The sequence below is a fragment of the Schistocerca gregaria genome, chromosome 10 (assembly GCF_023897955.1).
Source record: "Schistocerca gregaria isolate iqSchGreg1 chromosome 10, iqSchGreg1.2, whole genome shotgun sequence".
Classification (NCBI taxonomy): Eukaryota; Metazoa; Arthropoda; class Insecta; order Orthoptera; family Acrididae; genus Schistocerca; species Schistocerca gregaria.
The window spans coordinates 88,298,785-88,312,876 of NC_064929.1; the positions used below are offsets into that span (position 1 = coordinate 88,298,785).

The 14,092-nt window shown below is 43.0% G+C and overlaps 1 protein-coding gene across 3 annotated transcripts in view; it reads left to right on the forward strand.

The window, feature by feature from the left end:
- Positions 1–14,092, forward strand: part of LOC126293406 (aminopeptidase Ey-like) — a 424,028-nt gene that overhangs the window by 343,423 nt on the left and 66,513 nt on the right. For all 3 annotated transcript variants that reach the window (XM_049986620.1, XM_049986618.1, XM_049986619.1), the window contains exon 10: positions 8,731–9,014. In XM_049986620.1, coding sequence (XP_049842577.1) covers positions 8,731–9,014 — 284 coding nt within the window. The remainder of the gene's footprint in view (positions 1–8,730; positions 9,015–14,092) is intronic.

Below are 14,092 nucleotides of genomic sequence, written 5' to 3' on the forward strand. Positions count from 1 at the left end.
GATTAAAGCAAGACTTAGAATAAACTCAGAGATCTTCTGCTGGGTTTGTAACTGGTCATTTCAGTCAGAATCTACATTTACATCTACGTGGATATTTTGAAAATCACATTTAAGTGCCTGGCAGAGGGTTCATCAAACCACCTTCACAATAATTCTGTATTATTCCAATGTCGTACAGTATGTGGAAAAACCCAACATCTATATCTTTTGGTGCGATCTCTGGTTTTATTATGGTGATGGTTTCTCCCCCTATTAATTTGGGGTCCAAAAAACATTTTCGCATTTGGAGGAGAAAGTTAGTGATTGAAATTTCGTGAGAAGATTTCGCCGCAACGGAAAACTCTTTTCTTTTAACGATGTCGACTCCATATCTTGTGTCATTTCATTGACACTCTCTTCCCTATTTCGCGATAAAACAAAACGCGCTGCCTTTCTTTGAACTTTGTCGATGTACTCTGTCAACCCTGTCCAGTAAGAATCCCACACTGCACAGCAGTATTCTAAAAGGTGAAGGACAAGCGTAGTGTAAACAGTCTCTTTAGAAGATCTGTTACGTTCTCTAAGTATTGTGCCAATAAAACGTAGTCTTTTGTTAGCCTTCCCCACAACATTTACTTCCAATTCAAGTTGTTCGTAATGCTTATTACTAGGTATTTAGTTCAGTTTACGACCTTTCGATTTGACTTATTTATCGTGTAACTAACGTTTAATGGATTCCTTTTAGCACTCATGTGAATGACCTCACACTTTCGTTATTTAGGGTCAACTGCCAATTTTTCGCGCCATACAGATATCATTTCTAATTCGTTTTGCGATTTGTTTGGATGAATTTACTAGTCGATAAACGACAGCGTCATCTGCAAACAACCTATCCATGAGAGTGGTATGGACATGCTTTGGGAACTCAAATTCGAATCCTAGGGGGGAAGACGACTTTCTTCCTACAAGGCAGTATTTAGAGAACCGGCGTCTGAGCTGGCTGGATAACGATTCTATTACTCTCTCAGTAAATTGGAAGTAAGGAGCACAGCGACAAGATGAGAGAAATCATAGCTCATACAGTCGTTTATTTGTCACTCCATTTGCAAGTGCAACAAGAAAGAAAACCATGAAATGTATTCGCAGTTGCGAATGTAGGCGACCATCAGCTGTGTATCTGAATCACCGTAATGAAAATTTCTGCCCAACTTGGGCTCAACCGAACGAGGTGGCGCAGTGATTAGCATGCTGGACTCCCATTCAGCAGGACAATGGTTCAAACCTGTGACCGGACACACTGATTTAGGTTTCCTGTGATTTCCCTCAATCGCTTCCAGCAAATGTTGGGATGGTTCGTTAAAACTTCCTTCCGTAAACCAACGGGACTGATGACCTCTCTGTTTGGTCTCCCCCCCTCCCCCCACACAAATCAATCAACCAACTTGGGCTTGAACCCGGTTTTCCCCCTTATTGCAAGCAGTCGCCTTACCATTAGGGTATCTGAGCATGGCTCACAGCCAGACCCAAGCTTTGCCGGCCGCTGTGGCCAAGCGGTTCTACGCCCTTTAGTCCGGAATCGCGCGACTTCTATGGTCGCAGGTTCGAATCGTACCTCGGGCATGGATGAGTGTGATGTCCTTAGGTTAGTTACGTTTCAGTAGTTCTAAGTTCTAGGCGACTGATGACGTCAGATGTTATGTCCCGAAGTGCTCAGAGCCATTTGAACCCAAACGTTCGTACCATATGTTGTCAACTGTGCATCTACAACCAGTACTCTTACATCAGTTCTGTATATTCCCCTACGGAGGAGACATTTTACAAAATCGCTTGGACGGTGTCAGCAGATAAATATGATATTGCAGTGCATGTCTCATTCTGTTGTGTTCTCTGTGTTCTTTCATAATGGGTGTAGTCGCCGCAGTTTCGTCTGACCTGCATGCGTGACTGAAGGAACACTGCACTGTAATTCGGAGTAACACGGGCACCGCAATGTCATATTGATCTGCCATTTGGGGCAAGCAACTTTCAGGTAAAATGTCTCCCTCGTATAGGAATATGCACAGTGGATGTAGGAGTATAGGTTATAGGCACATGGGTGTCGACATACGGAAGTTTGGGTCTGGCCACGAATTATGTTCGGATAGCCTAATGGTTGAGGGGACCACTCGCGATAAGTGGCAAATCTGGGTTCGAATCCTAGCCCGCCACAAATCTGCATTCTCGTCGTTCTATTATACAGCTGACTGTTGCCCACATTAGCAACTACCATGTATTTCACATCGGTTCAAGTCGCCGCAGTGCCTGTTGCTTCACCCATTCTCAAAACATGCGTTGTTAGGAGGGACTGATGTGTGTGACATTCGTCTCTGTTCCCTATTTACATGGCACGCAATCTGCTGCTTGTTTGCTTCGATTGTTTCTTTATGCCTTGCACTACGCCCGGGAAATCGATGACGAGACGTGACGGAACCCGTCCTCACATGAGTGGTGGCACGTGGACCACCTTTTGTGATGTGTTCGTCCTGAAGTGCACATCTCTAGTTTGGATCCTCGAGGACTGTGTTATAAGGCGTTTATATACTCAGCCGTAATGCGTCATGTTGGGAAAACCACGTGGGTTTTACGATCCCTAACGGGTTTGTTTCATAATTGGTTAGTTACATGTTCCATAATCGTCTGAGCGGTTCTTGTATACGTGATTAGTATTAACATTGCAGAACATATTATTTTTGGTTCTGCCCATGCAACTCCACTAAAAACTAACTTTTTTGTGAGCTATCAGTTTTTTAAATAAATAACACAACGAACTGTCCGGTTGAACTGATATCAGGATTGATTTAGATCTTGCTTCATTATCTGTGCAATGTTTTGCGCTTTGAGAAAATTATCAAACTCTTTTGCTGCTGCATATTGAACGCCTTTCTAAGCCACTGCCAGTTTTAATAATAGGTTATATGGATCATCTTTTCCTCTTGTATTGTAAGTGTGGGCATCAATATTCCTATTAAATTGTTCTGCATTATTGGTGGCGAGTTTTTCTAGCGAATATATGTATCCTGATGGTACAGCCAAAATGCCTAATTTCTTGAAGGCGTACGTACATGACCACTGCAGATGAACAGTATATACTATTCTTACTGCTAGACTTAGCGCAATCACAGTTACCCCAGCAACCATTTCCATAAGACATCATTGACTGGAAATACGCAACATGTGGCCGGAAGCTCTTTCGTTTGTTTCCGGTACCACCAATTATATGGAGAGCAAAACGAACAGAACTTGCTTGTTTTAGAAGCTCAGTACTAAGCTTGTTCCAGTTCAAGTTTTCATCAACATGTACGCCCAAATATTTGGAGCACTGTACCCTGTTTACTGATTCTTGTTCAGTTGCTACAACAGGTGTTCATATGGCTCTACTTGTTCTACAGGACTATGGACATTCTGTTTACTCACAGTTAAGGGAACCATTTAATAATTTCCTCTAAAACATCATTATCAATTTCTTCTGTTGTGTTCTCTGTGATGGGATTTATTACAACACTTGTTTGGTTTGAAAAAGGTGTCAATTCTGCTTGACAAATATTACTTGGAAACTCATTCGCATAATTTACCAACTTTGAGGATAGAGCCATTACACCAAAACAAGAAGAAAAGCTCGTTTACACATATGTCCGAAAATCCGTTTTCGAGCCATTAATGAAAGTTGACAATGAACGGCTTTCTAGGTACAACCAAAGAGCTTCAGTTGTCCATGTACCTGTCTGACTCATGGTGCCACGGAGATGTGGCTACATTCGTCATTCATCTACGTTCCATGTGTCCATTGTGTACATGTATCAAAAATAATGAGTGAACTGAAAGTCCTCAGTTAAAACGCAGCAGGATGGTCATTTCGTGAGCAGCGGCTGTGCAAACGGTAATGGACATGAGGTTGCAGGGTTGTATCAAATGGCACTAGACTGGAGACTGCCAAGTCATCCAACCTCTGGTGCTGTGTATTATCACACTGCCAAGACAGGTGCTGTAGCATCATAAACTATTAACAGATGAAGACCGTGCATTCTTTGAACACCTGACCAGCAAGAGCACGTTCTAATGGCTGTCGAAGAACAGCTGGGTATCAGCGCAAGACAAGTGTTACATCTCCATGCTCATCAAGGAGGATACTTCAGGAGCAACTCATGTATCTTTATCATCTCCAAGATGTGTCCCTGAAAAGCAGGAGAAACATGTGGTTTATGCATGGGGCACCTTCAGCACATTTGAGTCTCTGTGGTTGGTACCTACCAAGACAGATTGATAGGTAGTGGATGATCAGTTCCGTGGCCTGCACATTCTGCTCGCCTCAGTCCTTCGTATTGTTACATTTGGTGGCACCTTAAACAATTGGTTTATGCAGCAAACCACCTGGGTGCAGAAATTGCTCATCGACATATCATGGAAGCCTGCAAAAACGATTCAAAACTGTCAAGTTGAAAGGGTGCTACAGTCCATGATTCGAAGAGTTTATGCATGTTTATAAGGAAGAATGGGACATTTACAGCATTTATTATGCGTTTATGGGTTGATGAACTCTCATCACATGAATTGTCAACTTTCATTAATAACTCCAAAATGATGTATTTTTGAACACATGTTAATATGCATTTTTTTCTTGTTTTGTTGCAGGAAAGTATCCCCAAAGTTTGTAAAACTCTTTTTGAAAAACCCTGTGTAAGGAATTGGAGTGGACCCAAAATTGAACCTTGTGAGACTCTCAGATTTTTGTTCCTCGCATTTCAGAATTGTTTTGATTCTTCATCCAAACCTTTTGCATTCTGTTTGTTAACTGGTTGTGTGTAGAGCCATCAGTTTCATAAAACTTTAGTGTTTCTGAGAGAGTAGAATGACCTATGCATTCAAACATCTTGGAAAGATAATAATGAATAACTGTTGATATTTTATTGTTTAATGCTTGTAATATTTGGTGTGTGAAAATATCAATGCCATTCTCTGTCGAGCAATCCTTCTGGTATCCAAAGTAAGTAAACTGTTTGTACTAAATGTGGGACTGTTCTTGAATACATTAATTAATTATTCGAATATTCTGAAAAGAGATGTCAGTAGGCATATATGAAAAGAGGTTTAACCATTGCCTATTTTAATCTGCCTTGAGAAATTCCCTGTGCTGGTGATACATTACATGTATCACTGATGACATTACACATTGACTTATAGTAGCTTTGCAGAGTTCTGACAAAAATTTCATAGACTCCATATGACCTTTTGTTTTTTAGATTTTTCTATAATTTCATTAATTACATTGAAGAATGGTAGTGTTACTTCTAGTTGCTTAAAGCTCTCTGGAATGGTATGTTAAAATTATTTTATGTATTCTACAGCGTTTTCAACTTAACCATGTAATCCTATAAGTGCTGCTACATTTGGGAAGTTATTGTTACAACATTGTCATTTAATTTTGTTGTTCTGATATGATGTGCATTGGTCATCCTGTGTCTGATTCCACAATGTTCCATATATACTAGTTTTAGTCTTATTCTCTGAATTGTTATCTAATGACAGGATATACACTATGTGATCAAAAGTAACAGGACATCTGGTAGAAAACAACTTACAAGTTCGTGGCGCCCTCCATCGGTAATACTGGAATTCAGTATCGTGTTTGCCCACCCTTAGCCACGATGACAGCTTCCACTCTCGCAGGCATACGTTCAATCAGGTGCTGGCAGGTTTCTTGGGTAATGGCAGCCCAGTCTTCACGCAGTGCCGCACTCAGGAGAGGTATCAATGTCGGTCGGTGAGGCCTGGCACGAAGCTGATATTCCAAACCATCCCAAAGCTATTCTGTAGGAATCAGGTCACAACTCTGCGCAGGCCAGTCCATTACAGTAAAGTTATTGTCGTGTAACCATTCCGCCACAGGCCGTGCATTATAAACAGGTGTTGAAAGATGCAGTCTCCATCCCCGAATTGCTCTAAAACAGTGGGAAGCAAGATGGTGTTTAAATGTAGGCCTGTGCTGTAATAGTGCCACAGAAAACAACAACGGGTGCAAGCCCCCTTCATGAAAAACACGCCCACACCATAACACCACCACCTCCGAATTTTACTGTTGGCACTACACACGCTGGCAGGTGACGTTCACCGTGAATTCGCCATACCCACACCCTGCCATCAGATCACCACATTGTGTACCGTGATTCGTCACTCCATAGAACGTTTTCCCATTGTTCTATCGTCCAATTTTTACTCTCCTTACACGAAGCGAGGCGTCGTGTGGCATTTTCTGGCGTGATGTGTGGTTTATGAGCAGCTGCTCGACTATGAAATCCAAGTTTTCTCACCTCTCGCCTAACTGTCATAGTACTTGCAGTGAATCCTGATGCAGTTTGGAATTCCTGTGTGATGGTCTGGATAGACGTCTGCCTATTACACATTATGACCCTCTTCTACAGTCTCTGTCAGTCTACAGACGAGGTCGGCCTGTATGCTTTTTTGCTGTACGTGTCCCTTCACGTTTCCACTTCACTGTCACATCGGAAACAGTGGACATAGGGAGTTTTAGGAGTGTGGAAATCTCGCATACAGACGTATGACACAGGTGACACCCTATCACCTGACCACGTTCGAAGCCCTTGAGTCCCGTGGAGCGCCCGATTCTGCTCTCTCACAATGTCTAATGACTACTGAGGTCGCTGATATGAAGTACCTGGCAGTAGGTGGCAGCACAATGCACCCAATATGAAAAACGTACGTTTTTGGGAGTGTCCAGATACTTTGGATCACATAGTGTACATATCTCTAGGCATTTTCCTTAATATATTACACTTTTTGTAGAATGCAAGTAATACCAGATCTTGACTTATTCTAGACTCAATATAAATTTACCTTTTCCTTTAATCCTTATTGTTATACATGGCTTACTTGTTTTTTAATGTACTGTTTGAATAATATTTCATGAAGACTAATTTCAAGTATTGACACAAACTTGATGTGGAGTATACTGAATTTCACATTAGTGTCTTTCTGCATATATATTTCATCCCAAGCCACTTTATTCTTAAGATATTGGCCCTTTTCACATTAATGGGGCTAATTGCTTGATATTAACATGTTTCAGAGCTGTTAACTAGCAAATTACTTCAATTAATTGTCCATGATGAATGCATGTTGCAAAACCTCCTTTACCATTAACAATTAGGCACAGATTAATTGTTTCAGCCTGAGCAGTGTGTATAAAAGTACTATCAGACTCCCACTGTATTGCTTGAGTGCAAGTGGAAAGCTGGACAACAAAATGACAATGAAACATCCAAGTAATGATTCTGGTTCATTTTTCCTGTCAGAATCATTTAAGAAACATAAGTTGAAACCTCCACAAACTAATACTCTTTTCTCTTGCCTGAAATGTAACTCAATAATGCATCTAGATTTCTTGTAAATAGCTGAGTGTTTCCTAGAGGGAAAATACAGATTGTTGCACACACAAGAGAAGTTTTCTGCAGTAACAGCTCCCAAGCATATGCATCTGCACAAAAACTGTTTGTTTCAATATTTTCCACTTTGTATCCAACATTTAAACATGTTTCAATGCCTCCTCTTCCCATGTTAACTATACATGAAAATTATGCTAGTTTATAATCACCTTATACTCTGTCCCTCTGGTAATGTGGTGTTGAAAGAGGCACAGAACAGCTATCACTTCAGGCGTTCCCTTATCTTGAAGACTCAGAGTATGCTTAGCTCCGTAAATTTGTGATGAAGAAAACTAACTTTATTTTTCTGGAAGCTGTTACATATAGTATGGTTCTGTTCTTTTCTAATTTCTTCCAGGATTGCCTGTCTATAATCCGATTGTAACCTAGAAAATGTCCCCCTCTGGCTCCAGTGATCTGATGCATTTTGCCTTGTGTGCTTGAAGTCCCCTTTACACTTTCTGCAAGACGCAAATCAAATTTGTTGTTCCCCCTTCCATGCGCAGTAAGAGGTACTGCACATTTCTGAGAATTTGCTTCAGCCAAAAACTATCGAATCAGCTCTTTGTTTACACAGCTGAAAGTTGTGTTAACCCAGAATTGGTCATGGCACTGCAAAACCTCCACAAACCTCACACGACTGTATGTTGCTTGCTCTCCTATATTCTCAGGATCAGCTTCAGTACTATACCCTAAGTTATTAGCCAGGCCGTTCCTAGTTCCTGCTGCCACAAGCACCTCATCTTCTTCATCAAAATCTCCCCATAAAGTCACAAAGCTTTCAGTCACCTGGTTGACAGCGTATGTGACCTGGTAGTCTACACTTAACTTTTGCTGAACGAGGTGACGCAGCGGTTACCACACTGGACCTGCATTTGGAAAGATGACGGTTCAAACCTGTGTCCGGCCATCCCGATTGAGGTTTCCCACGATTCTCTAAATCACTTCAGGAAATGCCGAGGTGGTTCCTTCTAAAGGGCACAGCCGACTTCCTTTCCCATGCTCCTCTAATTCAATGGGACTGAAGAGCTCGCTGTTTAATCCCCCCTCCCCCAAATCAACAAACGGACCAACCAATCAACTTAGCTTTTCCTGTAGGATTTTCCTTACACCACTTCCATGACTGTCACCTAGCAGTCTTCTAGTCACCACATACGTTTCCACAGAAATGTGTTTTGGGGGGGATGACCCCCAGGGGATGTTCATGACCTCCACAGTTGGATCTGCACCTGCCTAGCACAAATGTACAGTGTTACGTGACGTTTACATGCCGTAGGCCTGTACCGGGTGCTGTACGACTCGCGTGGCTGGGTGCTGCTGGCTGAGGCGCTGAAGGGGTCCGACCCCAGCAAGTCGGGCATCGACCGGCTGAGCCGTGCGCAGCTGGTGGGGGACGCACTCGCACTTGCGTGGAGCGGCGACCTGCCCTACGAGCACGCACTCTCCCTGCTGACCTACCTGCAGCACGAGCCCGACTACCTGCCCTGGAAGGCCGCGTTCTCTGGGCTGTCCAACATCTACCGCCTGATGCGGCGCACTGCCAGCTTTGGCCTGTTCCGGGTACGTCGCGCCTATGTCCGCACCTGTCAAACCCCTGCTGTATTCCTTTTGGCGCACCATCCGACTCTTCAGGCGAGTCTTTGTTGGCCTCATAGCTGCAGTGATTGGGTGTGAAGTGCAAAGGGATCTCTCTCAGCTCCCTCCCAGTTCCCACCTCCAATCACACTGTTGCCCTTGTCCCACCGTGTGAAGGCATGCTTTTCATTTTTTTCTTTGTTTCTAATTCATATTGTTTTGCTTTGTTTTAGTTTTGTATGATGACTAACTGAAAACCTCAACTGCCGACAGATGGTGTTGATATACCTCGATGTGGACAGCTGAAAATGTGTGCCCCAAACGGGACCCGAACCCGGGATCTCCTGCTTACATGCCAGACGCTCTATCCTTCTGAGCCACCGAGGACACAGAGAAATAGCGCGACTGCAGGTACTTATCCCTTGCACGCTTCCCGTGAGACACTCATTCCCAACTGTCCACAATTGTACTTTCCCGGTCGGGAAACACATTTTCAGCTGTCCACATTGAGGTATATCAACAACACCTGTCGGCAGCTGAGGTTTTTAAGTTAGTCATCATTTATTCCAGGGAAAAACTGCACAATCATCAACAGTAACTGTTCTTTCGAGAACAAGTAACTGTCTTCATGTATATAGCTTTGTATGTTTCTTTTTACTTGTTTCTTTTGTTTCTTTTCTTCGTTAGTCCTTTGTATTTCTTTTCTATTCTTTTATCTGCAGCAATTGGTGTAATTTTTAAATTAACAGTACTTGGAAATGTAAATGTTAAAAAATGTGTGACGAGTACATGGCATAGTACATTGTGACTCACATGGAAATGGGAAAAAGAAGACTGCCTAAATGTAATTAGTCTAATACTGTCTGGGCAGTGTCTATAGCAACGATACACAGAAGGGCGTAGCATATTCGTTTGATGTGTTCACGGTAAGTTGGCCGATTACTGGAGGGGATTGAAGGAGTAGAGGAAACGAGTCTGAACCGCCTGTAAGTCTCTGAGGGGCCTTCCTTCCTCAGTGTGTGAACCCTAACCTATGCATCGTGCTTCAGAAATTAAGCATAGAGGTAAAAGTCACTTAAACGCGGTTGTAAGCGCTTCAGTCCAGAACCGCGCTGCTGCTACGGTCGCAGGTTCGAATCCTGCCTCGGGCATGGATGTGTGTGATGTCCTTAGGATAGTTACGTTTAAGTAGTTCTAAGTCTAGGAGACTGATCACCTCAAATGCTAAGTCCCATAGTGCTTAGAACCATTTGAACCATCTCTTAAGCATTGTTCTCGTAAATGTAATTGATATAACGCGTTCAATAAAGAACTCTGCACTTCATCAGTTACGTAAACTTATGAGAAGAAAAGGAAACAGTACAGGACAGATGAAGCACGAACCAGTACCCAGCAAAGGACAATGCCTGCCTTATACAGTACTGTCACCTATGATACGTTGACTGACTGAATCCTTCCGACTTTTATCGACTCAGACCTGGACAGCCGAGTAGCGAACTTAAATTAACGCACTGTATATTCCTAATTCACTATTTCGTCCTTGAAACTTGGCTAGTAAGCTTGCTTTCACATAACAGTTGACAAGTACCTTGACATATCTGCCATGTCACATTACTCAAGATATCTGTGACACTCTCCAATCGGTCAAAGTATCCTGTGACCATTCATGCTGACTTTCTCTGTATAGCTATATCATCACCCGTTATGCTTATTTGTCATAGATCCCACACGCTTCAGCAGTATTTTGAGATGGGTCACACAAGTATTTTACAAACAATCTTAAAGGTTCTTTCCAAAGAGCTGCAAGTCTGCCACCTGCTTCACTTACGTCTGAGGCTATGTCATCGTTCTGCTCCAAGTTGTTGTTGTTGTTGTGGTCTTCAGTCCAGAGACTGGTTCGATGCAGCTCTCCATGCTACTCTATCCTGTGCAGGCTTCTTCATCTTCGAGCAACTTCCACAAACTACATCCTTCTGATCTGTTTGGTGTATTCGTCTATTGGTCTCCCTCTACGATTTTTACCCTCTGAGCTTCCCTCCAGTATCAAACTGATGATCCCTTGATAACTCATAACGTCTCCTACCATCCGATCCATTCTTATAGTCAAGTTGCGCCACAAATTCCTCTTCTCCACATTCTCCCAATTCCTTTACTCCATCTATCTATCTATATCCAAATCCCACTCCAACTACTGCCGGGTATGGGTGCTGATGAGTCCTCTCCATTTGGCTCGGTCCTCCATTTTTCTTCCTCCACTTGCTGCCAGGTCACACCTCTCCTTTCTACAGATATTCTCACTCCCATTTTCCACCGTGTTCTTGGGCGCCCGCTAGGTCTTTGCCCATCCATCTTTAGTTCTTCCTTAATTTTGGGGAGTCTCTGCTCATGCATCCTGTTAACATACCCATACCATCTTAATCTCTTTCTTTCAATTTCTTCTCTCATACTTTCTAATCTCTACATTCCTTACTCTGTCCATTCTTGTTTTTCCCTTAACTGCTTTGAGAAATTTCATTTCCCCTGCTTGCACTCTGCTCCAGTCCCTTTCTGTCATTGTCCATGTTTCTCCACCATAGGTGACAATAGAGATGTAATAATTCTTATACATAAGGAGTTTTGCTCTTTCTGAAACTTCATTATTCCAAATTAGTTGTTTTATTGTTTGTTAGAAATTGCCTCCCTTCTCTAACTTCTTATTAATTTCGTTCACTATTCTTCCATTCCTAGATATTTCACTCCCTAAATAAGTAAACGTTTCTACCACTTTGAGGGGTTTTCCATTCAAGGTAATATTTCTGTTGATTCCTTTCTCTATTCCAAATACCATTACTTCACTCTTATCTTTATTTATTTTTAATCCATACCTTTTCATTATTTCCTTCCACGCATCAAGCTGTAACTGTACATCTACCTCTTTATCACCCCATATTACCATATCATCTGCAAAAATCATCTTTTTGTCTTTTTCTTTTACTATATCTTTAACTGCCCTATTCATTCCCCCCATCACAACATCCTTTACTCTGTATCCCCACAAATTGTTCACACAGGATATTAGTAACTGCAATGGGGAAGATTTTAGTTACCTACTCAAAAGAGCTCATTGGCTGTTTTGAAACGCTACAGACGAAACGCTACAATGTAGCCACATGACCCTCCACTGGCGACGTAAGCCACGGCAGTGGACCGATCAGTACGTGTCAGTCAGAGCAGCAGGATGTGTCGCTGCAGAGGCGTGACTTAGTGGTAGAAGGGAGCTACTGTGTTTGAATAGAGTTAAGTGCAGGTAAAGTTCCTCGTTTTGGCCCCAGGCAGGTCAATCCGGTCCGACCGACCGTCGTGTCATCCTTCGCCAGTGGCGTCGTCAGATGGCGTATGGAGGGGTATGTGGTCAGCACAAAGCTATCCTGGCCATTGTCTGTTTCTTGGCCTTCGAACCATACCCAGTACAAGGAAACGAACCGAGTCAGCCGTAGAAGGGGACATCGTTTTTGTATATACCCATGACCAAATTGTAAATGAAGTTGTGCAGCGTTTTAGTGTATGAACGTACATTATGTCATCAAAAGTATCCGGACACCCCAAAAACATGTTTTTCATATTAGGTGCATTCTGCTGCCACCTACTGCCAGATACTCCATATCAGTGACGTCAGTAGTCAATAGACATCGTGAGAGAGCAGAATGGGGCTCTCCGCGGAACTCACGGACTACGAATGTGGTCAGGTGATTGCGTGTCACTTTTTCATACGTCTGTACGCAAGATTTCCACACTTCTAAACATCTCTAGGTCCACTGTTACCGATCTGATAGTGAAGTGGACACGTACAGCACAATAGCGTACAGGGCGACCTCGTCTGTTGACTGACAGAGACCGCGACAGTTGAAGAGGGATGTAATGTGTAACACGCAGACATCTATCCAGCCCGTCACACAGGAGTGATTACACGACAATAACATCCCTGTGTGCGCTGATATGAAACTTCCTGGATGATTAAAACTGTGTGCCCGACCGAGACTCGAACTCGGGACCTTTGCCTTTCGCCAGCAAGTGCTCTACCATCTTTTTTTTATTTTTAATTTTTTTTTTACTTGGATCTCATTTTGTTCGCTTTTGTTCGGTGCATCTGCTCGGGGAGGACGTCGTAAGACATCCATTGAAGTTCGTTGTTGATCGATTAACTCAGTTTTTTTTATTACAGAGGGCACGTAACCCTCCGACCGAACACGCTGATCTACCGTGCCGGCGTCCATCTGAGCTACCGAAGCACGCCTCACGCCTGGTACTCACAGCTTTACTTCTGTCAGTACCTCGTCTCCTACCCCCCCCAACTTTACAGAAGCTCTCCTGCGAACCTTGCAGAACCAGCACTCCTGAAAGAAAGGGTATTGCGGAGACATGGCTTAGCCACAGCCTGGGGGTCGTTTCCAGAATGAGATTTTCACTCTGCAGCGGAGTGTGCGCTGTATGAAACTTCCTGGCAGATTAAAACTGTGTGAAGTAAAGCTGTGAGTAGCAGCCGTGAGTCGTGCTCCGGTAGCTCAGATGGTAGAGCACCTGCCCGCGAAAGGCAAAGGTCCCGAGTTCGAGGCTCGGTCGGGCACACAGTTTTAATCTGCCAGGAAGTTTCATTATTAATATTGCCTGAATTATTATTTTACCGAATACTAGAATGCTGGGATTAGAAATATGAAATGCGAGCACTCAGTAGTGAATGAAGTGCACGTCTTTCAACATGTATACAAATACAACAGTCCACTGAATTGTTAAAATCATTGCTTGGTTTCAGCTATCAAAGGAAAAACCTGTTACTGAAAGCGAGGAATAGCATGTAACGGTAGAAGCTCAGTCTTTTACCACCCATCACTTGACTCAGATGTTGGGTTCAAAGTTCAGCACGACTTGCATAGAGTGCAACCATAAGGACAGCCATGGATGACCCAGTGCATTGTCCCAGTTTGACCCCTATAACTTCTGTAGGCCCCTCAAACTACTTTTCTGGAGTCCTTTGATAAAACGCAGGCCATTCATTTATCCATTTATTAGCTATTTCCTTTTAGTAT